At 40.2% G+C, this 26,410-nt stretch overlaps 1 protein-coding gene across 1 annotated transcript; it reads right to left on the reverse strand.

The window, feature by feature from the left end:
* Window positions 1-931: 931 nt before the first annotated feature.
* Window positions 932-5,394, reverse strand: etaa1 (ETAA1 activator of ATR kinase). Its single transcript, XM_010889258.4, has 6 exons — window positions 5,048-5,394; window positions 4,596-4,730; window positions 4,417-4,496; window positions 4,164-4,273; window positions 2,342-4,068; window positions 932-1,183 (listed from the first exon to the last, which is right to left on the reverse strand). The coding sequence occupies exons 1-6, from the start codon at window positions 5,205-5,207 to the stop codon at window positions 1,059-1,061; spliced, it is 2,337 nt and encodes a 778-aa protein (XP_010887560.2). The 5' UTR covers window positions 5,208-5,394; the 3' UTR covers window positions 932-1,058.
* Between the last annotated feature and the right edge of the window lie 21,016 nt (window positions 5,395-26,410).

Below are 26,410 nucleotides of genomic sequence, written 5' to 3' on the forward strand. Positions count from 1 at the left end.
CGACTCTGAATGGCGTGTGTCTGTACGCAGGATCCAACGGCTCGTCTCCGCAAACCAAAAGCTCCCTTGTCGTGGCGAAAGGTTGATTGAACGATTCACCATAGATACTACAGTTGTATTTTGTTTGGCTCGAGACGGCATGGAGTTTGCAGACAGACAAATACAGCTCCTCAAATAACAGAGTGTAAAAGATCTATGTAATAAAGTGATAGATGGGTGTAGACGAGATTGAAGAGGAGCCAAGTCCAGTCGTGGGGCAGTTCAGTCAGGGCCAGACCTCGAGACTCTCACGGTGCAAACTGATATTTTACTATAGCAAAAGGATTCATAAGATCATCTGTGACAGGAGAAGATTCAGGTCTCTACTCACATGCTTTACCACACATTCGGTCAGTCGGGGGGGGGGGGGGGGGGGGTTTCTTCCCCAAAGCATTTCAGTGAAGGTGGACGAGGGGCGCTCTTTAACATCACCCAGTTCTGAAGACACCCATCTGTGTTAGCTGCAGTATGTGAATGTTATTTTGTGCTTAGTGACCGTAGTTCTTACCAGAAGAACTGTCCCATCTTAAGAGATGAGGGGAAGAGGAATGTGTGGCCGAAGCAGAAATAAAAATAGGACACTAGATGTCACTGCTGTACAGAAAATAGTACTGTCTGGAGGGGGGAGAAGGACAGGATTCGAATGTGTTAACTTGTTTTAATAAAGAATAAATTATAACTCATGTTGACAGTTAACAAAATCATTAAGATAATTTTGCTATGTTAATATATGTTCCCATCTTCAAGAGAGAATTCATTACTGTGCAAATGTACTCAACAAGACTAACCCTAAGAAAATCCGAAAACCCCTCTTAAAGTGATTTATATAGTATTATAGTAAAATCATAGACAAACTACCCGAAAACAGCTTAAAATACCATACCATTTAAAGTATCTTAAATAAAAGTGTGAACTTTATTTCACATCATTACACAACGTGATTAGTTTATATACATTTTGGAAGTCAAGGACAAGTCATCATCTAAGAACATCTGCCGTTGTAAATCTTGTACCTGGACTCAGGTTCGAGTTGTCAGGTTGCTGGCAGTGAGCATTCGTTGACGTCTCTTCTCCATGGCCTGCTGTTTCTTCAGTTCAATCTCCTCAGCAGAGCACTTCCCAACTGCTTGGGTTGAAACAAAAGCTGAAAAAACAATAATTAGCAAAAGGGTCAGTTAAAGGTGAAAGCATGCTTTGGTGATTACTTTCTACCCATTAGAAACAAATGGCCAAAACTTTTTTTTTTTTAAATACATTTTATCGTAATTAAGAATACAAGAACCTGTAAATTAATGTGTTGATGCTACAGTGAAAATCCTCATTTAATTGTGAATGAGGTTGATTGAGAATGTAATAGATGCACTAAGATCATACTCCCAAGAGAAGCTAACCTCTTAGCATTAATAACAGAGGGGCATTAAATGCCAAGGCAACATTATCAATCAGCATTACTTGCGATGCATTTGGCATTATCTGTAATCACAGTACCACGGCACTAAACATTATGTAGAACTGAAACAACCACCGCAAAATGCAAATGCATCAAACAAGTTTGGACAGGTTCCCGGCAGTCATTCCATGAAAGGAATACAGGAACAACTAGTAAAGTCTTGACTACTTTAAATCACAGAGTCAATATGAGTTTGCCTAGGTACTTTTGGTTCCCTAAAAACCCATTTAATACTGGGAGAGCAATACTGGGTTGTGTGGTTGTCAGACGATCATAAGATTAATCCACTAACTTTCGATTACAGCAACAGCTGAACAACTAAAATGGAAAATCGCTGGACTACGTACAAAAAGTAATGTCATTCCTAAGCAGTTCACCCAGTATGGACGACAATGCAGTGAAATTATAGCTGATAGGCAGCACTTTCACGTCGGTCATTATATAACATCAAATCCACTGCTTGAAAAAGAGCCAAAAGAACAAAAAACATGTCAAACTATGTTGGGACCTCACTGTATAGTGCAGTTGAACATTGACATTAAATAACTGATATAGATACATTTATTGCTTCGGGGTCATGGGCGGCGCAGGCGACCAATCTGCAGCCTCCTGTGTACATGTGCTGCTGCAGCGTTCATAAAAATCTCTGCAAAAACTCCCCCTCCTCCATCTTCCCCACAGTATGTATCAATAAAGCATGTGTATATATAGCAAAATATATATCTTAAAACAAATTAAGCTTGGGTGTCAATGTGCTCACTCACGCATGTTCCAATGTCTTTGCATAACAACTTAATACATTTATTTGCGGTACCAGAGAACGCAATGTCAGTAGGGTGACTTGAAGGTTACCTTTGCTGGTCACATAGTTGACAGACTTGGATATCCCGCCGGAGGGCCTCTTGAACGTGAACTGACTGGGGTTTGAAGTCAGGTTTACAGGAGCCGGGAAGGACGACGGCTGGACGACACTCCCAGCGACATGCTTAGCTGCCCTGTCAGTGCCTCGGACCTCATTACTTTGGTTTGGCCTTTCCCTTGCTAACTGGGTCTGTGGCCTGGACATGGAGTTAGCGGTAGCATTCCCAGGTAACACATCGTAATTCGCTCTGGTGGATCCAGACACCACAGCAACGGGAACACGGTTGTTATGGAGAGACTGGGTGAAAACGCACCCGTCCTTGGGAGCGGACTGTGAATAGGATGACCAGATAGGATTTTGGAGCGGTGCAGCCTCAGTCTTTTGATTAACGCCGTATCTGTTGCCATTTACATTGTGTCTGCCGCTATTTAAAGGCGCAGGGACGATGGTGCGGCTTGGTGTCTGATTGCGGGGGAGAGACTGGGAGGGTGTGATAACAGGCTCAGCTATGCTCTCCACCTGGCTTTCCAGGGTATCACATAGCTGGCACAACAGGTCGTCGTCGCCTTTGTCATCCCAGATGGAGTCAGAAGCGAAGAGAAAGTCCAAGTCATCCTCCGGGATGATGCAGGGGCTAGCGGAGGCGCTGATTATATCTGTGCCCTTTGAACTGTCGTTCTCTGCATGCTTGTGATAACAGCTATCCTCATCTTGAAGGGGCTTAGTTGAATAAGAGTTGGTTGCGGCTGATGTGTTCGATTTGGTAGAGACTGATGTACCATGGTGAAAAAGAACAGCCTGCTGAATAGCCTTGGTTCCATTAGAGAGGTGCTGTGTTTGCTGGCTATGCTGGTAACCGGATGCCATAGAAGCAGCTTTGTTGCAGGGTGGAGTTGGTTTAGGTTTATCTAAAGAACTGGCCTGTGCCGCTGAGACGGACTCTTCACTTGGTTTACTACTTATTTTCAATTGAAAATTAGGATTTGCTTCAAGCGTGAAGGTTTTCCTGTGTTTACTGGGTTCACTCTTCCCTTCAGACACAGCCGGTTGCACATCTCTACATCCTCGTTGCTGCTGTCCAGAAAAAGCACGGTCTGAAACAGCCGAGGGGTTGTTATTTACATATTTTGATTCACTCGACACGCTTTGGGTCGAACAGTGCTTAGGAGGGGCAAAGATGTCCGGGTTTTGGGTCATCTCAAAAACAAGCGAGTCATCCAGCAAGTCATCACTCCCCCAGTCATCATCAAAATCAATGTTCGCCTGGCTTGGTTTGACAAACGGCAGTGAGGATAGAGGCAAAGTGTGACCATGTAAAGAATCCAGATCTTTTTCAGAAATAGGTTTGGATGAAACAGTGGCAGCTATTTTCGCTTCCATTGAGCAAGGCAATGAATTTTGACTTATGTTGCCACTTATGCGTTGAGTTGGTCCATCGAATAAAAAATCCAAATCATCCTCCATCTCATGGTCAGGAGGAATGGGGTCGTTTGAGAAATGTGTGCAGTTTGTTTTAACAGGCTGTGCAGTTTCAGGTGGAACAATAAGCAGAAAGGGTGGAGGCTGGTTTTGTAGGCAACCAAAATCCAATATGTCCTCAGAGTCTGACAGAGGATCCAAACTCTGCTTGTGCGTATGTTTCACTCTGTCTTCATCTTGCCGAATGCTAAAATCAAACTGTTTTGCCAACTTTAGAAGGTCTGCCACTCCATTAGTCCTGTAGGGAAATTCATACTTCAGCCATTTGTAAATGACAAGCTCTGTTTTAGAAATGTTACCATCTACAGAGAAATGGGTAGGTTAGTGTCGCACCTTGGGGATTTCTTCTTTGCCTTGGGCTGCTGTACCTCTGGTGTGCAAGGAATGGCACTTTCTCCAATCCACTGATCCAGGGATGACTCAGGAACAACAGGTCTTCCATACTTAAAATGAGAGAATTACACTTATCACAACACAAAGATGTCAAATGTCATAAAAAGTGGATTGTTTACTTCTTGTTTTAAGAATATACACAGCTATCTTTTCTACCCAAATCACAGTCGAAGTTAGCAGAAGTGTCACAAACCTTTGGAGCAATTCGGTTGACGATATCAGAAATGTCCACATTTCCAACGTTTGGGTAGTACTTTTTGCCTCTTTTGCTATCTAGGACATGACATGAATGAAGTTACAAAACAGAGATGGTTAAGTAAACTTTCAAAATATCACCACTGCTTACAAGTGTATATGACAAATACAGCTTACTTGTCCTGAGTGGCGAGGGGGTAGTTGCATCCCAAATGATATCATGAAGTTCTGAATCGTTCAGTGGGGAGTTTACTTTGTTGAATACACTGTTGTATCGCGATATAGTTTTCACACGAGTTGGCGTCTTGAAATCTGACAGCACGTAGACACGTCATGGTGTGAGTTTTCTTAATTGGCTTACATGCAAACAGTGAGAAACATTTGATACCAGATACAAATATTATTACATGGCAGCTAGCGATATGGATTTAAATGTCAGTTACAGTATGTAGATGTCAGTTATGTTAAAGTAGATCTTCGTCAGAAAATATATTCATTACTAAGTTAGCAACGCTGTTATCAAACCGCGTTTTCCCGTTACCGTTTACGCTAGCTATTATCTTATATTTTAATGCTGTCTGAATCAGGGAATTATCAATTCAACACATCAGGGACGGACAGATACCGACCTTCCTGACCGTTTTTTTGCGACTCAGTGAGTGTTGGAGGTGCCTGAGTTTGTCTTATGCTTCTCCTCAGCCTGTTTGTTTTCGGTTTGACTCCACCTCCTTGTTGCCCCTTCTCAGCCGTCATTCCCGATGTATCACTATATTTTTGCCGTTCTGTCATATTTCTGGCTGTAATAATAACAACTGTGTAAAGTAGAACTTGGAACACAATATCTACCAAAATATCTTCAAAAAACCTCGACTAAAAAGCTTCGGTTTAGAACTACACTCACTTAGGGGATTCAAATGTTCCGCCATGATGTTGTTCCCATAATGCCTTTCGACCTCCGTATCAGAACCGATCAGAATGTTTTATATTTGAGAGCATCGTATCTGCGTTGTTGCTGCGCATAAAATCATGAGAACGATATCAGTAACATACAAAGCAAGGGGACAAAGACAACATACAAGTTGTTCCGAATTGGCAATGTTAGCTTTGTTCCGGTATTTTAAGTATCCCAATGTTTGTTCAGTAAATTTTGATGAAATAATACCAGAATATGATGTAGTAGTTAGTCCTCCCTACTCCAGAGTCCATTCTCAGTACAATTTAAAGTCTTTGTCTGCTTACTTCAATTACTGAACTTTCTAACTGCCCTTTCAATAAAAACAAATGTAATAATGCATTGCCCTCCCTGGGGTAATCACAGTTTTTTAAAGACACCGCATCCCCCAAAATGTAGTCAAAATTGTACTAGTGGTGTCATAGACCTCAAATTGGTTAGCAAGATTGAGGTCTCTGAGCATGTGTGCCAAATTTATGAAATCTGAAAATGCCAGTCATAATGCCACCGTCTAGTCAATAGGAATTTTCTTGCGTATGTTGAGTCTTTAAAGTGTTTGGAACATGTGCACCATATTTTGCTACAATAAAATAATATTAATACAATTATTGTCACTTTTGGAATTGATAATTGTATTTTTAGGGAAGTGGTGAAAGATAGAAGAAAACCTTTTTGTTGAAAGAACAGTAGGACTCAAATCTGTGCTGCATCAAAAAGATGTGCAGTATGGAGACAGATCCACAGTTCCCTGTTTGATTTAATCTAGATTGGACCAATTCCTTACAAAAGGTATAAATAAAAAGCAAGTATTATTGTTTGTCATAATAACTCTTTTATAATAACTCATTAAACTCTTCACAGAAGTAATTAGCTACAGTTGTGCTCAAAAGTTTGCATACCCTTGGAGAATTGGTAATGTATGTACCACTTGTAACATGAGTGAGCATGCAAAACACGTCTTTTATTTCTTATTGGATTCACATTCAATTGTAGGTCATAACAGAATGGCACAATCATAAAACAAAACATGGCAACAAAGAAAAAAATGAACTGACCCCAAAAGTCTGCATACCCTTAGTTAATAATGTGTATTGCCCCATTTAGCCTCAGTGACAGAATGCAGTCTTTTGTAATAGTTGTCTCTGAGGCCCCGAATTCTTGCTGGTGATATAGCTGCCCATTCGGATAGGCAAAATGCCTCCAGGTCATGCAAAGTCATAGGTCGCCTTGCATGAACCGCATGTGGGAGATCTCCCCAGAATGCCTAAATTATATTAAGGTCAGGAGACTGTGTTGGCCACTCTAGAACCTTCACCTTTTTCTGCTGTAGCAACACTGAAGGTTCAAACTGGCCTTGTACTTAGGGTCATTGTCGTGCTGGAAAGTCCAAGAGCATCCCATGCGCAGCTTCGTGCAGAAGAATGCAAATTGTCTGCTAGTATTTTCTGATAACATGCTGCATTCATCTTCCCATACATTTTCACAAGATTTCCCATGCCTTTAGAGCTCACACACCCCCAAAACATCAGTGAGCCACCACCATGCTTCACAGTGGGGATGGTATTCTGTTCAATATAGGAATTATTGACCCCTCTCCAAACATATCGCTTATGGTTGTGACTCCAAATTACAGTGTGCCAGAAGCTGTAAGGCGTGTCAAGGTGTTGTCGAGCATATTGTAACCAAGCTTTTGTGTGGCATTGACGCAGTAAAGGCTTCTTTCTGGCAACGTGATCATACAGCTCATTTTTGTTCAAGTATCGTTGTATTGTGCTCCTTGAAACAACCCCACCATCTTTTTCCAGAGCAGCTGGTATTTCTCCTGAGGGTCCTGTGGGTTATTCATCTGGCAGTTTTGGCTGAAATCTTTATTGGTCTACCAGACCTTGGCTTGGTATTAAGAGATCCCCAAATTTCCACTTCTTAATAAGTGATTGAACAGTACTGGTTAGCATTTGCAAGGTTTTAGATATCCTTTTCCATCTTTATAAAGTTCCAATACCTTGCTAATGGCAATTTAAAAAGCCACATGTTTGGGAAATGCACCTTTAATTGTAATTTTCATCTCTGTGTCACCTTGTGTGTCTGTAACAAGGCTAAACATTCAAGGGTATGCAAACTTTTGATCAGGGCCATTTGGGTGATTTCTGTTATCATTATGATTTAAAAAGGAGCCAAACAACTATGTGATAATAAATGGCTTTATATGATCACTATCCTTAAATAAAATACTTATTTTTTTGCATGATCAGTCATATTTTCAATATCAATGCCAAAAGTTCACAGTTTCTGCCAGAGTATGCAAACTTAAAAAGCACAGCTGTACTTACAAACAAATAAAATTTTATAAAAGGTCGAACATACAGTTATGATAACATAATAATTGCTTATTGGAGTCAGATACTGAAGTATTTTCCCAGTTAAAGAATGCATCAAAAAGTGTGCATTCAAACCATTGCATACTGAAAAACTGAAAGGCAATGGAATCCAGAAATGTTGCTGGGGTTTTTAGTTGAATGTCAAATATCACATTTAGCAAATTAACCTGAAAAATAAATAATGCATATTTATTTTTCAATAGAGAAAGATAAAAAGCAGGGCAATTGAACATGATGTAGATTTTCTGTGATATTTTTTTGTTTGCAACATTATGATCAAATCAATCCCCATGAGTTTTCTATTCCACAAAAGGGGACCATTATATCTAATTCACAGGGAATTTGCTGTATTTTCACAGAAAACATGCAATTTTTTTTATAAATGTATGCTACAACTGTAATTTAACCAGTTAAGACAGTCGAGAACCATTTCTTATGTACAGGACAACAGGGACATACTGCATACACGGATAATAAGCACAGTAATCCAATTACACTATATTCAGCAAGACACAAATGCAAACAGATTAGATGATTCAGCAGGAGCATGAATCAGTTAACAGCTCATTTAGTTTAGTTTTAAAGGAGAGTGTTAAGGGTGTTTTGCAGTTTGTTTCAGTCATTGGTGGCTGAGTATTCAGGTTTAGGTAGTCCCCTTTCATTCAGATAAATGGTGATTCCATTCTTGTTGGCATGAAAATGTTATATATCCATTACCGTAGATGGGGATTCTATTTTTACTCTAATGTGTCAGATGGCCGCCTAATTTCCGTGCTGTTACCTTGGTTTGGCTTTACATTTTCTTCAAATATAAAAGGGGAGGATTCAGCTTTGTTAGTAGTGAACCAGATGTTATTTCTTATGGGATATTTTGGGCCAAGGCATTCCTGCATCACAACAAATTAAGGACAATGAACAGGCTGTCATGGACATTCAAAGAAAGTGTGAGGGGGACTTGAAGAGAGGTAAGCAAAATTGTTTACAAGTTCCCACATCCAGTAACATAAAAAGACCTAGCCAGATTACATTTATTGCTATGCCATCAATTACACTACAAATCACACAACAATCACACGAAAAAGGAAAAACATACGTTTTGAAATGTCTGCGAATTCATTGGAAATGAAAATGTAAATATCTTTCAACATAAGTGTGCAGATCCTTATACATGACACTGGAAATTGAGCTCAGAGGCATCCTGTGTCATTTGATAATCTTTACACTGTCTTTATAACTTTGATTGAGGTTCCCCTGTAGCAAATTCAATTGATTGGACGGGATTTAGAAAGTAATTCACACTGTCTACATAAGGTCCCACACTTCATAGTACGTGTCAGAGCAAAAGCTAAGCAATGAATCTCAAGGAACTCTCTAGATCTCCGAAATAGGATTGTGTGGAGGAATAGATCTGGGTAAGGTTATAAAGAATTGATAAAGCTTTGAAAGTTTCATCATTGTGAAATAGTGTGGAAATACTAAGACTCTTCCTAGAGCTTTCTGTCCAACCAAACTAACCTGGCCAGAATGGCTTTAGTCAGGGAGGTGACCAAGAACACAGTGCTTTAGGATGGAGATGGTAGAACATACAGAACCTCCAGAACTGGCCTTTATGGTATTTGCTTGATGGAAGCCACTCCTGAGTAAAAAGAAAATTGCATGCATGAAGATTGACCACAGGAATTTAAAGGACACCCAGAGCATGAGGAAAAAGGTTATCTGGTCTGATGAGACCAAAATCAATCTTTAAGGCCTGAATGGCAAGCACTGTGGAAAAAAGACACTTCTCAGCACCTGGCTAATAAGTTCTCTATGATGAAGCATGGTGGTGGGAACATCAGAAAATAAGAATGCTTCTTAGTAGCAGAGAATGGGATACTGGTCAGAATTGTGGAAAGGATGAACAATGGCCCCTCTGATTTTGCTTCAGGACAAGTCTGTGAATGTCATTCAGTGGCCTAGCCATAGCCTGGACTTGAACCCAATTTAACAAATTTAGGGAGTCCTGAAGATATGTAGGGGATCTTGAACACTCCCCATCAACTCTAACAGAGATTGAGAGAAAAATTAGAAAAACTGCCCAAATCCAGGTGTGCAAATCTGGTGGCGGAATATCCAAGGAGACACATATCTGTGACCACTGCCAAATGTACTAAATAGCACTAAATAAACGTCCTGATTATCTATGTACATGAGATATTTTGTCTTTTTAAATTGTCACACATTTTTAAAACATGTCTTCACTCTGTCATTATGGGGTATTGTATGTTGATTGAAAATAAACATAATCAATTATGAATGAACACACCAACATTTGGAGAAAGTGTACTCTAGGCTTATTGCTATTTTGATAGATTTCTAGTTGAAATTCAATGCAATATACTGTACATTCATAAAATGTGATTTCAATAGATAATGTCAATTCAGAACCTTTTGGTTCTTGACAAACCTGTGCTGGCACCTTACAGGACATCCATGTGGGCCTCACCAGGCTCTTATTCCCGACAAGACTGGAGGCAGCGTGTCTGCTGCTGCTTGAGCACATTGAAAAGTAACAGATGTCACACCGAATGTGTACACCCTGCCCAAATGATAGTGAGATGAAAGAGCATGGGCCATAGGCCCGTCACTTCCAATTTAGGTATGAAGCATCAAATGGGCAGCCAGGAGATGCCTTGGTGGCCTCTTTTGTTGAAAAATTCTCTAACAAAATGTCATTCGCCTTGGAGGAAATACGGTGTCTGTACAGAACCCCATACCTCCACACACTGGCCCTACTCCATTTGTTTATCTAGCCTTAGGTGGTTGTAGGGCAAATGTTCAAACACCTAATTGCAGAGTTCATTAGGGGACTGACATTGCTGTAAATGATTGGAGCATGTAGCAGATCACAAAAACAGCTGGGTTAGTTTGGTTGAATTTCAGTGAGAACCAAAGCACTGTTGGCCTTTCTCATGCCTGAGTGCATTGCCACTGGCAATGTGGGGGTTCATTAAAACATGTGGGCCTTGTAGGGCTCAATTCAGTATAAACACAGATAAATGTCAGTCCTTGGAGGCTAACACATCGGGGCAATATTTTGGACACAGAATATTTACAAATATTTTCTCCACAACATTGGCCTGCTCTTACGCTTCTTGTCTGTGTCGGCACATTGTCGAGCCCAAAGGTGTTCATTTCTAAGCCTTTATTTTTATGAATTATGAATATGTGTTTGTATTTGGAGATGGCAGGGAACATTAAGTTCAAATTTACTACTGCAACACACTTATTTTTATATTACTGTTTATTTTGCTGTACTTCTGTCTACATAGATCTGTTTGTAAATCATTTAAATAATACATTTTCTATACCACATCACTTGCATTGCTTAATAAGGCCTGTTTCAGAGTGTGTCCAATTCAGGAAATCTGTAATGATAAGAATTTAAAGCTTAGTGTTGAATAGTTGAATAGAGATTTTAACCAGTCATTAAGAGACCACTCTGGAAGGACTGTGATATTTGCACATACTCCAAAAAAGTGTCTATTCTCATTTTCTCATCTCCACTCTGCAGTCAATTTCTAAACAGATATTTTCTAGGCCTGTGAACCTGCAGTAGGTATGCCTTTAAATACATTTCATCAAATCATATATAGCCTTCAAACTATTTCCTGATCAATATATAAAAATAAAATGTTTTGATGTGTATCTATAATACACCAAATTTTTCTTGAAGTTAACATTAACTAACCCAGATAATTCCCAGTCTTTCAGCTTCATAAGTTAGACCAGAAGCCATTTTAGATGGACCACCAAGTTAGAATACCTAGCGAGCTCAATTGTGAATGGAAGCTCAATAACAACAATTAAAGCAAGCTACTAAAATAATTGAAATCCCGATTAAACTTAACAGTATTGGCCGGCTGGTTTTTGGATCATGCAGACTAGGGTTAACTCAGACTAGCTCAGGGTGGATGCGCAGTGTTAATACAGAGAGGAGGGGTGAGAGTGAACAGTGCAAATTCTCACAAAACAGAGATGCCTGGGATGCTATGTGGACTACTGCCATTTGACTCAGTAGGGTCAACTGAGTAATTAATCCCAGTGCTAAACTAGGGCGTAACAGCTAGATTCCTTTGTGCATTTTAATGTAGCTAGGCAGCTAATGCAGAGCAGCGAACCTCCTTTAATGTTGAACTGACAGGCTGCCTCTGATTGGTGACTGAAACTAGCTCACTGGAACCTGAGGTTCAGAGAAACATCACTTATTCAATGCCACGCCAAAATAGAAAACTCCATGCAGTGTTTTACTGCGGATTATATCACAGTGGACAGTCACAATTGAGCCCACTATAATCATAAGCATTACCCTGATCTGGACTTACCCCGAGTCATCACAAGATAGTACCCCTCCCTGAATATTGGCACTTCAATCAGGGTGTAGTTACTGTAGTTGTATCCTTTGGTGACTGCAGACTGACTAAAGCCCCAGCATTCATCAACATCCTTTACTTCACCATACCACAGTCACTGGCCCCTGGCCAGAGACAGATATGCACAATATTTCATGGAGGGTAACTCGGAATAGGTTACCCTGCTGTGCTAAAGTAAACATTTTGTTTCTATGCACTGAAAAATAATCCATCACTGTGCTGTCAGACGCGAAAAGGTACCTACCTGCTTTTTGCATTAGAGCGGGTAGGCTTTTACAGGGCTAAATTACTTTCTTCCCCATAAACATTGCTGCACTTTGAAATGTGAGCTACAATGGCCTGGCTTCTAATAAAGTAGCTCCAAGCTTTTAGGTTAGAAGATATTTTTTAGACCAGTTTCAGATGATGGTCTGTAATCTTTCTACTCAATCATTGTCTACTTAGGCCTAGATGTTCCAAGCCAGGCCATGCTAGGGAATTTTTGGCCGGACTGTGAGCCTACTGTGCATGACACAATCCACAGGTTGCTGTAATCATAAACCCCTGTTGTAAGTAAATGCAGAGAATCGTTGGAATGAGACATACAGTACACAATGTATCACCCGTAACAGATATCAAAGCATTATCTTATCATTTATTTGGTTTAAGAGATTCTCAGCCTGATATAAATTTTGCAATGTCATGAAGAAACATAAATGTTTATTAAACAATAATCATGTTTTAACCACTACTATATGTACTATTTTGTAAAAGGCCTAAAAAAAAACTTTTTGAATTGACATCGGTTCAGAAAACAGCAAACGTTGTAAATAACATTATGTCTTAATAATGCAGCCCGACTCTAACATTTACCAAACTGAAATGAGATAACAACACAGACTCCTCCTCCCCTAACAGAATTACACTGTCCCAGCTAATCCAGGGTGGTTTAGGGTGAAGGGGGCAGTACTCTTAGTGTATAAAGTGAGTACAAAGAGATGACAAGTCAATGAAACTAAAGACCAACCGGCAAGAGAGTTTAAATGGGGAATATCTCAGTAACTCAGAACAATTTTGTAGAAAGAATATTTGAAACATTAACGTGCAAGATATCGACTGGTCATTTATGCTTGTTTTTACGCTTGTAGTACAGTAAAAATCTAACACATGGCCCCTTTAATATAACTTATCAAATGCTCAGTTAAACTGATACTAAATATAATAGTTTGTCCTATTCACTACCAGCAAGAAAGCAAGCCATTAGGTATCACTTCCAATACCAACCCTCCTGAACCAACCCCTAATCCTCCTGAAACAACCCCTCCAACCATTTCTGAACCAACCCCTAATCCTCCTGAAACAACCCCTCCAACCCTTTCTGAACCAACCCCTAATCCTCCTGAACCAACCCCTCCAACCCTTTCTGAACCAACCCCTAATCCTCCTGAAACAACCCCTCCAACCCTTTCTGAACCAACCCCTAATCCTCCTGAAACAACCCCTCCAACCCTCCTGAACCAACCCCTAATCCTCCTGAAACAACCCCTCCAACCCTTTCTGAACCAACTCCTAATCCTCATGAAACAACCCCTCCAACCCTTTCTGAACCAACCCCTAATCCTCCTGAACCAACCCCTCCAACCCTTTCTGAACCAACCCCTAATCCTCCTGAAACAACCCCTCCAACCCTTTCTGAACCAACCCCTAATCCTCCTGAAACAACCCCTCCAACCCTTTCTGAACCAACCCCTAATCCTCATGAAACAACCCCTCCAACCCTTTCTGAACCAACCCCTAATCCTCCTGAACCAACCCCTCCAACCCTTTCTGAACCAACCCCTAATCCTCCTGAAACAACCCCTCCAACCCTTTCTGAACCAACCCCTAATCCTCCTGAAACAACCCCTCCAACCCTCCTGAACCAACCCCTAATCCTCCTGAAACAACCCCTCCAACCCTTTCTGAACCAACCCTTCTGAACCAACATCAGCAATGACATCCATCCTTTGTGCCTTTATTTTCGACCAAATTTAATTGCCATCAATGAATATGCACTGTAAAATCAACATGTTTGCATCAGAAGAATAGGTTGCCTATTCTTTTGTGAATGCTTTACCTGTGGTCAATCTTAAAGAAATACCTAGGAAACTGTCACTTTATCAATTGCATTGTGAAATGCAGAGAATGAAGCTAAGTATCTTGAACTTCAATGTAGCTTTGCAACTTTTTCTTGGAGCGGATGGTACACTGTGGTAACACTCTACTAAAATGACCAACATGTAAAGGTAAAAATACACTTGCAAAACTCAATGGGTATTAATTAATCTAATAATGAATTTGATCCGTCTGTATGCATCAGAATACACAGCGATTTCATGAATGATTGAAATCTATTTTGCCAAATGCAATGGCATACTGTTCAGTGGGCTTCCAGCTGCAGCGGTGCACACGGCCTGGGAGGGAGATGCACATGTGCTGTGTGAATTACCGGATCTTTTTTTCTCTGTTTTGCTCAAATATATCCCGGAACCCACACGATGCAGAGCTGTCATTAAGCACCAGGTTACGCAGTGTCAGTCACACTGTCATCCTCGTTCCCCATCACTCACCGATGTCACCGAATAGTCTCGGACTATATATTCTGCTCGATCTAAATGAAATTCTAACACAGCAATCAATTATTTTCGCATTCATATAAACGTTTAGAAAGAACGAGAAGCGCGCCTGCATTAAGCGTAATGTGCGTGTAAGTTTAAGTATTACAGTTTCGATAGAGTATTAGACGGGTCTGAATCTTAACGAAACATAGATTTACGATTGGTTCAGATGGACGATAATATCAAAGTCTTAACAGAAAGGGCTGGACCCACAAAACACGCCCAAAATACTTTAATGTCAGCGAGTGCTTAGTGGGAATGCTCAGTGTAACACATCCAGTTTAGCGTGATGTCCTTAGGCAGTCGTTGTGTTCGGTCTCCAAGTCAAGAAATGTGTCAGATGTGGGATCCAGACCGATACGTCATCATCATTGCAAATTGTGCCAAATACACAAGTCGATTTGCGGTGGTTTGCTTCTATTTGGCAGTGAGATTTGGCAGGATCCCTAAAACGATAATAAATTATGTTATTATTGTTTTATGTGAGCTGTGATTAAGTGACTATTGTATTTCTATCCAATGTGGGCAATAGTGTGATTTAATGAAAAGATAAGTTTGAGATACTTACTCCTACTTCCTCTTTAATTCATATATGGGACCTAGTCAAAATTCGTGCAGGACAGTAGTATGGAATGGGGTTCTATTTGGGACACAGATATTGTCTTAACATAGTATGAAATAACAACCTCTGTGGACCAGATTTATTCCTGGGCGCCGCAACTGGTTTATTTTTGTTTCCCTTGGTATTTTGGACCAAGCTTCCAAGAAACTGTCAATGTGTTTTGGTTACGTTTATTTGAAGAATAGAGAGAAAGGGAAAAGGAGGTAATTTAACAGTATGAGAAATAGGGTGCTTCATTGAAAACAGACAGTTTATCAAAGGCAGTATTTGCGGTTTGCCGTCTTTGAGAATTTCGGAATTCCCAGAAAACTGGAAAATGTCTTCCACAGTAGGTGACACTTACGCGGAAACATTTGGCTCTAAATGGTGTCATGCAGAAAGAAATGCAAAATATTTTAATTCAAAACATTGGACTCATTATTTAACTATTGAAATGCAAGGATATTTCTAGAAATAATGTTGCCGGAGAGAAGGATGAAGCATTTCTTTACGACAAAAAAATTTAACTCCCTGAACCGTTGGTCTTGGCCACGGACTCAGAGAAGAAGCCACATGAAGACAATCAAGCAAACACGACATCAGAACCGTACTTAATGTCTTCCTTTGACTATAGGAATCACTTTTAACAACGGGAGATCCAGACGTTCCATTCTTTGAGCACTTGGCCTCGCTTGAAACGGAACTTCATCGATAAACACATTTGTTAAGTCTCCACCAGCGATGGTATACTGTTTAAGCATGCTGCACTCTAAATATAATGTTTCGAGAGCCCCCTTTAGATTTCCACTTCAACACACACTTTAATGTGCGCTAATGACTCTTGGTTACAGTTTTATTACCGGGCCATAAATTATATGATAAGTAGCACAGTCAGATCCAACTGAAAGGGCTCCAAAAAGCTACCCCTAAAAGTGCCCACTTATTCGCTTCAATGTAAAGTATGTGTGTGATTAGGGTGTGTGTGTGTGTGTGTGTACAGCAACTCTCAGTCTTGCCCACTGTATTGCAATGCAATGTAATGTATACACATGACATGGCTTTAAGTTCCTAGTATTGTGAGAAGATTGAATGGGAGACAGCAAGAAACACAGCAAGAGTTTTGTGACATGGTTAAGGGCCATAGTCTGTCTGTCATGTCAAGAGGTACCGGTGACAGCCCAATGTGGACTGAGAACACTGGCCCCATGGAGACCGCCAACATTTGGCCAATCCTGTTTCTAAGTTTCATTGGGTGACATGTTACAGCTGATGGCACTGCTGTGGGTGTGGCATTTCTTATCTGCTAAACAATTACATTCTCAGTATAAAACAAGAGAAAGTACAATGACAAGAAAGAGAAAGCACATATGAATATGAATACATTAATAAAGAGTAGCATATGAAGAAATAGTGATATAAGACAATGGAAAATGACCAGTGTTTACATTGTACATGGTTCAGCAGCGTGGACTGAATGAGTGGATGAGTGTGGGTGATTGTGAGTATGAGTGTGTGTGAATAGAGTGAGTGTGAGAATGAGTGAGAGAGACTGTGACTGTGATTAAGTGAGCGCATGTTGAGTATGCGTGAATGAGCTGGAGTGTGAATTCCTGTGTGAGAGGGCACCAAGGGCAACACACTACAACATACTGTATTTCCCAGAATACTTGAGCCAATGTGTTATTTTGTAGTGTAAACTTGGTGCTCTTCTTTACAGGGTAGCGCCTGTCACTTTCTTCTGGGGGCCCCTCTGAGTATTGCATTGTGCAGAGAACAGAATTGTGTAGGCTGATGTTGTTGCTATAATAGTAACTTTATACAATGCAACTTTTTCTAGTCATATCCATGGTTGTTTTTTTAGTGCTAACAATGTATCACTGATCGGACATGCTCATGAAAAGTTTGTGGGCGAGTTTGGTGCAAGATTGTAAGCAGCAACATTTTTTGATTCGAGTAAATCATCTGATTACTGAATTATCAACTGCGATTAAACTTCAGTATTTATGATTTACGCACTGAGGGCTGACCTTTAACATGACGACAGCTTTAGTTAGAAAAACTATGACTGTTGTCTGAAAACTGGGACATATGAAGAAGCAAGATGGTATGAAGAATATAGATTATGTATGAGTAAGTATGAAGATGAATTAGAAAAACATATGAAATCATGAAGTAAGAAGACATAGTGAAGGATAAAGTATCATTAGTTTGTGATTGAAACGAGGGAAATAAAATGAATAGTAGGAACAGACCAACAGCTGGCACACTGTGATCACCTTGAGTTTGGTGCGAAACTAGTTTTGTATGTTAGTCTGGAATGGGATGTAACATTTTCCTCTTCTTGGCACTGGGGTGACAGAAGGCCTAGTCATGCTCCAAAAGGGCATTGGATGTATTATGAATTGGAGCCAGTACACATGTCAGTGCCTTTTTTTATACAGAGAGATTCGGTGCACATTCACCATTGACCGCTGCAAGCATCAAACATTATGTCCAGAAGAAGCACAGACACCCTCGTAAACTTGGAAAGGACCTGGCAGATGCACACACTGGTTGCAGAAAACAATCCTCCACCGCCATTCCAAAGGGCCGAACAGGAAACTCAGTTGCTTGTTTTTGATTTCTTTAACATGTGGAGTTAAATGTGGGGAAGGGACTTTTATATCATTCAAGTTTTACACATAACACACGGTTGGGACCTTGAGTGGAAACCTATTGTCTGCAACAAATGGCGGAACTTGCTTGGCTGAGAACTTGAAGTTAGTGGCCCATCGAATTTCCATGGAGGATGGAACATGAACGCCCGTTGATAAGCTCCCTGCTCGGTAATCCCGTCTGGCGTCTTCACCGTTGTTACAAACCCTGCCCTTCGCCGAGGAAGGTCTGCTCCAGGATTCTTACTGGACCCCTATCCGAGCTGTCCCTGCAGATTTGAATCAGCCATCCTTGTGGATTGATTGCCCTGTGTGCTTCATCTGAGAGCAGGGAGCACCTTCCCTTTGGATTTCGTATCCAGATGCCTCTGCATGGAATCCTTGGTTGAACCAGAAATGTTGGTCTAGATTAACCTGCTCATGGTCCGGTCACCTCGACATATTTAGCTACAGTAGTGGCAGTGCTCTTTCCCAGCTCCACCACAGAGCCTCGATAAATTCGGTGCATATAATTAATTGTCCCTAGCACATATTTAATAGAGCAAATCTGCATTCAGCTCAGAGGACTACCTGTTTTCTTAATAAGCCTGGTCAGTGTGTTGAGGGAACTTGCTACCACCCCTCATCATCCCCTTTCTGAGAACTGGTACTTTTTGTTAGGAAGTGAAGTTGTCTGGTTTTAAGGCACCTGCTAGCTAGCTAATCTCCGGTCCATTCACTTCCCCAGACCTGCCTTTCATCCCCTCTGTCTTGAAGGAATGCTTAAATTATTCCAAATTGAAGACGATGATGTTTACATACGTTTGTCAACAAAATTAGGAAATACATGGCCACATTTCGCTACCATCTGCACGGGAGTGATTCAACAACTGCGGTGGGGTGGGGCCATGTATAAAGGTGGGGACGGCCCACTTTGCAGCATCCACACATGTTGATGACTCAGTTATTATTTTATCTATCAATAGCAGGTGTAGAGAAACGTCAACTAGCCGGTGACGTGTCTTCACTTATATCTGATATGATTTATTGTACTCTGTGTCCATTGAGAGACTCTGAAAAGAAAATGCCACAGGAATCAAGTACCAGTTCTGCCTTGATCCTAATCAATGAGATGGCATGGATTAGGGGAACTTGACTCTAAGCAGCTCGAATATCGACCCAGATATGTACTCTGAGAGGTTGCACTGAGCACTGCCTCCATACAAACTTGTTTCCCAGACTCATTTAATATCTGTTTCCCAAGAAAGTTCTCTGAGGTAAAGTGAAGCCTGTTTGCCTGTTCCAGGACATGGGCTGTTTCAATTTATAGAGAATCTTTATTGGACTATTGGGAACCAGACTGCAATCACCGAACTGCAATGAAACTCTGGGATTATCCTGTATTTGGCAAAAGTTAATTTTATTTTGATGGTACAGATTCAAGATATTATTAAAAAGTCTCTCAACATTTCCCTCAAATGTCATCTCTCACATATTGGCTTGCGTAAGATACTGTTTCCTCCATCTGTGCAACTTTTATGGACACTGTTTCTCCAATTGCTTTTGCCCCAGAGGTATGAAGTGTGCTACCATCAGAGAGACATAAAAAGTTAATTGGAGTTAACTTATTTTAGAGAGTTGAAGAGTCATTGCCTAATGCTACGTGTATAGGTTTAGGTTTAGCATTTATTGCTGTAACTGTGATCCAGGCTCTGATCTCTCTCAGCCATAGCGGTTATCCTGTGGACAACATAATGTATGATTGCAGAACCGTACAATAGAAAGACACAAGTCATTAAAAGCGGTAAGATAAACATGATATGGGCTGTGTCTCAGAAGTGTTAATATTTGCTTTCACACCAGTGATACTATTACTGTTGATACACAGAAGAAGAATTTGCTCAAATGGTACATTGTAGATGACATGCTACTCCCCAGTAAAAGGTTCCAGAATCTTCCCTTCATTCCAACTTTACTTCTGCATCACAATCCCAGATTGCTTAACCCACCACAGTGTTCTTATTTCATGGGGGTGGGGGGGGCAGGAGGGGCGGCAGCTGGCCGGGGTCATTACGGCTGTTTACATCTCTTCCATCCCGGGGCCGGGCCCGCTCCCGTGTCGCCATGCTTTGCCTGCGTCCACTCCAGTGATGGATGACCAAGCAAGGCAGCCTTATTGGAAAAGGGCTTGATTTACAGCAAGGCCGGCTGCCACCGGGCTAATGGCTTAATTTCTCTCTGCTCTGCTCGGCGGCACGTGATGTCATCAGGCCCAAAGGTCATTTGTTTGTAGGGCCCCGATATGGTGCTTTGTTGTGGCGGCCGGTCTCCCCCATCTTGTTCATGACCAGGGGAGTTTTGGATCTGTGGAGGGTACCTTTGATCATTGGTATGTTGCACCACATAAGCTTTTAGCTAAATTACTTTGATTTGGGTGATTATGGAGACATGGAACGGTTTATTATATACACCCTGTGTTGTGCCTGGGTTACCTTCACTCGCTCACCCGTGTTGAGGGGAGCTTACTGGCGGCATGCCTACTACACCCAATAGCTATCAATTAGTACCATCTAACGAGTAGCCTAGTCTTCAGAAAATATATGATACATTTCATTTTTTCATATTAGGTTGCCAACAACGATGGATGAATAGTTTTCTCGGATAACTGGTTGCTATTGACAAAGTTACTTGCATCTGAGCTAACTAGCTTAGCTAATTGAGCCTTCTCTAAAGGTAAATGGAAAAGCATTGGGCCAAGGCACTCAGTGTCATTTGTTAGATTAATTTGAGTTTCCCTGCATGCCACTTTTCCTCTCAGCTATTGATTACTTGTCATTTGGTGTCATTAGGTGTATTGGTAAATAGGAAAAATGGCCGGAGACTAGACAGACAAAGTACAGACAAAAAAGGAATTATTTACTGGAATGGATGGTGATTTAAATGTGCCAATGGCGAGTATTTTTAACTGCACATTTCTTGTAAGCTCTTAAGATAAGTAAAGCCATTTTCAATAGGCATGCGTTCTGAAACTATGGTAACAACAGCACACTACAAACCGGTTTGAGCATAACATTGCAATTGTTTGTCACATCAATATTGAAACTTTCAGAATGTCTTCAAACTACTCTGGCTAACTACAATGACCTTATACAGCTGTCCTCTGTGTGCCTGAGAGAAAAAGTAGCCATGTTAGAAATGTTTTTGTTTAGTGAGTAAATCAAAGTAATTGCTCCATTAAATTTGGGCGACTTTCTGCTCACTGGGTCGATGTCTCCCGCCAGGATAACACCACTTCCCGGCTTCCTCTCCCTGAGGTAAAGATGATCCACGCCACTCCAGATTCCTAGATCTTCTGTCCGTCATCCAATACCTTTCACTTGCACAAGGAATTATAGCATCTAATCCCATTTTATATTAAGAACATAATTAAGACTAATACATTATTCAATTTCCATTTTCAACTTCTACAGGGATTTGGAATGCTACAGCTGGCCTGGGAAGCATCCTAAACTATCAGAGAGACAAAGTTGTTGGACTCTTTCAAGTAGGAATGAGCTCATGGTGAGTGTTATTCTACAGCAGACTATTGATGGGTTAGGTCATGCACCCAGACCTGGAGGAGTGGAAGGGGAAAAGCTTGCTCTGTAGATTGATGCCTAGTTGGAATTCGGGTCTGTTCAGACTAATGTTGGTTATGTGAGTCCAAATTAAGAGCTGCTTTGTTTATATAAACCCCTTACCTCTCTGGGTTCATAAGTCTAGAGCCAGAGAGGGGTCATCCACTAGGCGTTAACTACTCCCATCTTTTTCCAAGGCCTATACATTTCAGTCTGTATCTCTTGCATTCTTTCCAATTCAGCCAACAAAATGGCTCGCTGAGAGGGCCTCAGAACGTTGCTTCAAATCAAAGTGCGCCTCCCCCAGCACGTACACACACACACACACACACACACATGCACACATGCACACATAAACACGCATGTACATTTGCGCTCATATGAACACACTCACCCACAGACACAAACATGTTTATACACATACGCCCCACCACCCCAAAGCCTGTTGAGTACGACAGACCTGTCAGACAAGAAACCGCTGGGGGACTTATGGAGAGAGGTCTGGAATGCACTAGCCTTCAGCGTAACCGGAAAAGCCGGCAAAAAGGAAAACACCACAAACCTATTCATTACCCACTCTGTGACACTTTTTTCCAGTGTCGAGACCAGTAAAATGTCTCCCTACCTCCCGGGCCAGTGATTTTCTGCGCATTACCGATTGCACTCTTGCGAAAGGGTGACAAAATCCCATCATACACCTCATCAACTCTAAGAGACAGATTCTACGTACAAACAGTAGGCTGGGTCCTAAAATGGCGCCCAATTACATATACCGTGCATTGCTAGCCCCATAGTCCCTGGTCAAATGTAGTGTGCTGTGTAGGGGCTAGGCGGCCTTCTGGGACACACTTTGCTTAATGTTTGCACTGCCTGTATCGACACGCCTCCATACCACGGCATTAGCAGAGGATTACCAACCCAAGAGAAGTACACTAAAGCAGGCTAAGTGTGGCATGAGTATGCTTAATCCAACTCATTTGAAGACATTACGTTACGTCAGAGTTATTCCGTGGACACTTTTCTGGAGTTAGTTACACTATAATTTTTTTTTGTCATTTCCATTAATTCATATTAAGCAACTGGTTAAAAAAAACACAAACTTGGATTTCTGGAATCCAAGTTAGTGTTTTTTATTCATACAGATATTTTTGTGCGTATGCAGGATCCACAGCCGGCAACTTTCTGTTCCAAATCTCTGTGCTGAATCTCTGTGATGAATCTCTGTGCTCACTCACTCCGTCCAAAACAAAAAAAATATTTTGTCTGTTGCAATAATAACCAACTGAAAACTAACATGAACATCAGATATTACTTGTAAATAAGCAAAATACAGCAGGTAATCTCCCGATTTTATAACTTTTTTAGGGTTGGAGAAATGCTTACCTTTATGAAAAGACATTCCTGAATTACTACACAAAACCTATTTGTGTGTTCATATAAGAATACTTTTCTCATTGATCTTTCTCCTTGACCTGTTGCCAAGGAGGCCTTTGCTCATTGTTTGTAGGATTAAAACTGTAGAATAATAAAATGTGGTTCTGCGTTGTCTTATGTGAGCTCTGTTAGCAGATGATTGAGAATGTAATGACTGTGTAATTGGTTGTCTTTTGTTCTTGTCTTTAAATTTAAAAAAAAGTTTTGTGGCTGCGGAAATATGGCTGAAACAAAAAACATCTGAAGATATTCATGTTGAAGCTGAATGTAGACAAGGCCTCAAAGGCATTACCCAATGTGTAAACATGCTATATAATTTAATTTGTATGTAATTAATTAAACACATAAAAATGCAATTATATTTTGTATAAGCATATTTTCTCGTTTGATTATTTAATTGCAGTTTTAAAATTGATAAAATACAATATGTGCAATAGTCTAGCAGTGAAAGTATAGTGAAATATTGTCTGAAAAAGCTCAGAAGTTACATAATTTTCATTAAAACATTAAATTAGTAGTAAATAAACAGTGTTCCCAAGTAGAGAAATTACCAGATTTCTCATTTATTACTACTTAAATTAATAGATAAATCTAAACTGTTGACTACACAAATGGTTGTAGTTTTTAAGTTGTCCCAAAACCAAAAAGCTCAGTAGTTTACACAGTCATGATAATGATGTAGTGATTTTTGTTGTAAATATTTAGTGTTCACAAGTAACAACTCAATTTAAAAGTCATTACTACTTAAATTATGACATTGACTACTGGTTCTGTAGAGCTTGGTTGTAGTGACATGTAGTAATTAAATGGTAAACAAAACAAGACAGATAGACTGGCAGTCAATAGCCCATTCTTTTTCAGAAACTGGCTACAAGGCATAACTAAAAATATTACATTAGACACAGGGTTGATAGTTTTGCACAATGCAATGAGTAGACTTCATCCTGCTTGTTCAATTTGCATTCCATCAGACATGTAACTGTAATAACCTGAATTTGGTCCTTTTAGTAGTTCAGTCAACTTAAAACTGTGTTTTCTTAACTTGCATCATTTGTTCATTTAACTACAAATGTTTCTTTATAACTCATTATTATCATAAAAAAATGTTAATCCACATTTCTGCATGAGGGCATTGTGAATGTTCATTAGCAATTCATATTTAACATGTCCTTGTCTAGGAGTTGAAATCAAAATCTCAAAGGCATATCAATCTTCCTGCTAAGCCACCATTTATATGCCAATAAGTAATTCTATCAGCAGTGTTATACTAAGAAATCTCTGTTTAAAGTAACCCAGTATTTTTACTGATTATAGTGACAGGTAAGAACATTCGAACTGAGTAGAATGACCTACCAACATTAAGCAAACGAATAAACTAGATAAACTGCTGATATAAGTAAAAAACATCATCCTAGGAGCGAATAGTCTGCATTTCAGTTTAATTTGCACATGCCTCCCAACTCCTTCAATTTGCCTCGATTGCAAATTCCGAATGCCATTGAGAATTGCCACAACTATTTATCTCACTTGTACATACATTATACTTAATACCTGTGCTTTTTCAGTAATTGGACACCTATACATTCCACTTGAATATACATATTTCTGTACTGCACTCCTCTATTTGCACTTCTGGTTAGACACAAACTGCATTTCGTTGTACTGTACTTGTACTGTTTAATGACAATAAGGTTTAATCTAATCTTGTCTAAGGAACTGATAACTGACTGAGACGTGGTGGCATGACAGGAAGATAGGAATGCTGGAAACCAAAACATTGTTAGTTGAAATCCCAGGTGAAGACAAATGACTGTAAATATGCACAACCACAATGTAATTATGTCTGCCAGATATGGCAGTTCAAAACCATAACTTTTTTTTACAACATTATGCAGATTGCTTTAGCTTTGGTTGACTCAGTCTAAGCTAGCTAGCAAATGTAAGTGAAAACTATAACGAAAGGTTTTCCTATTAATTATCTTCTTTGGTATTGTAGAAAAACAAAGGGAAATCAAGTATTTTACTGCACTGGTCCTTTAATAATAATTCATTAGGTTTCTTATTGCTCATGCACTTCTTTTCCCAGAGTCCTATGATACCTCATCAAACATAGTACACTTAATAGAGAACAGTAAAAAATAGTCAGTAGGTTGTATAGGTTGATGCACATTCACATAATGTACAGATACATTACCAGTCAAAACTTTAGACACATAGTCATTCATGGGTATTTATTCATTTTTTAAAACCAATTCTCCACATTGGCCAATAATGGTGAAAACATCAAACTTTGAAATAACACATATAGAATCACGTAGTACCCAAAACAAAATACATGTATACCTTTGAAGTTGCATTGATGATAGCCTTGGCATTCTCCCAACCAGATTCATGAGGTATTCACCTGCTTTTCTAACAGTCTTCAAGGAGGAGCACTTGTTGGCTGCTTTTCCTTCACTCTGAGGTCCAGCTCATCCCAGACAATCTCAATTGAGTTTGGGTTGGGTGATTGTGGAGGCCAGCTCATCTGAAGCAGCACCATCACTCTCCTTCTTGGTCAAATAGCCCTTCCACAGCCTGGAGGTGTGTTTTGGGTCATTGTCTTGTTGAAAAACAAACGATATCCCTACTATGTGCAAACCAGAAGGGTTGGCATATCGCTGCAGAATTCTGTGGTAGCCATGCTGGTTGAGTGTACCATGAATTTGAAATAAAACAGTGTAACCAGCAAAGCACCCCGACACCATCACACCTCCTCCTCCATACTTAATGGGGGGAACCACACATGCAGAGATCATCCGTTCATCCACCCTTACAAAGACACTGCAGTAAGAAACATAAATCTCAAATTTGGATTAATCAGACCAAAGGACAGATTTTCTCAGGTCTAAATGACAATTACTTGTGTTTTTCTTGGACCAAAACATCTCTTCTTCTTAGTAGTGTTCTTCAATGGTGGTTTCTATGCAACAATTTGACCATAAAGGCCTGATTTAAGCAGTCTCTTCTGAACAGTTGATGTTGAGAGGTGTCTGTTACTTGAACTCATTGAAGCATTTATTTGGGCTACAATCTGAGGTGCAGTAATGTGCCGATTAATGAGGTTGGAGATGCTAATGGACACATTCTCCATTGCAGAGGAAACTCTTTGTCTTCCTTTCCACTGGTGGTCTTCATGAAAGCCAGTTTCATCAAAATGCTTGATGCTTTTTGTGATTGCAAAGTTTTAGAAATTTCTGGATTCCCTGACCATTTCTTGAGGTTGTGATGGACTGTCGTTTCTCTTTGCTTATTTGAGCTGTTCTTGCCATAATATGGACTCAAAGTAC

Source organism: Esox lucius, chromosome 9, assembly GCF_011004845.1.
Source record: "Esox lucius isolate fEsoLuc1 chromosome 9, fEsoLuc1.pri, whole genome shotgun sequence".
NCBI lineage: Eukaryota > Metazoa > Chordata > Actinopteri > Esociformes > Esocidae > Esox > Esox lucius.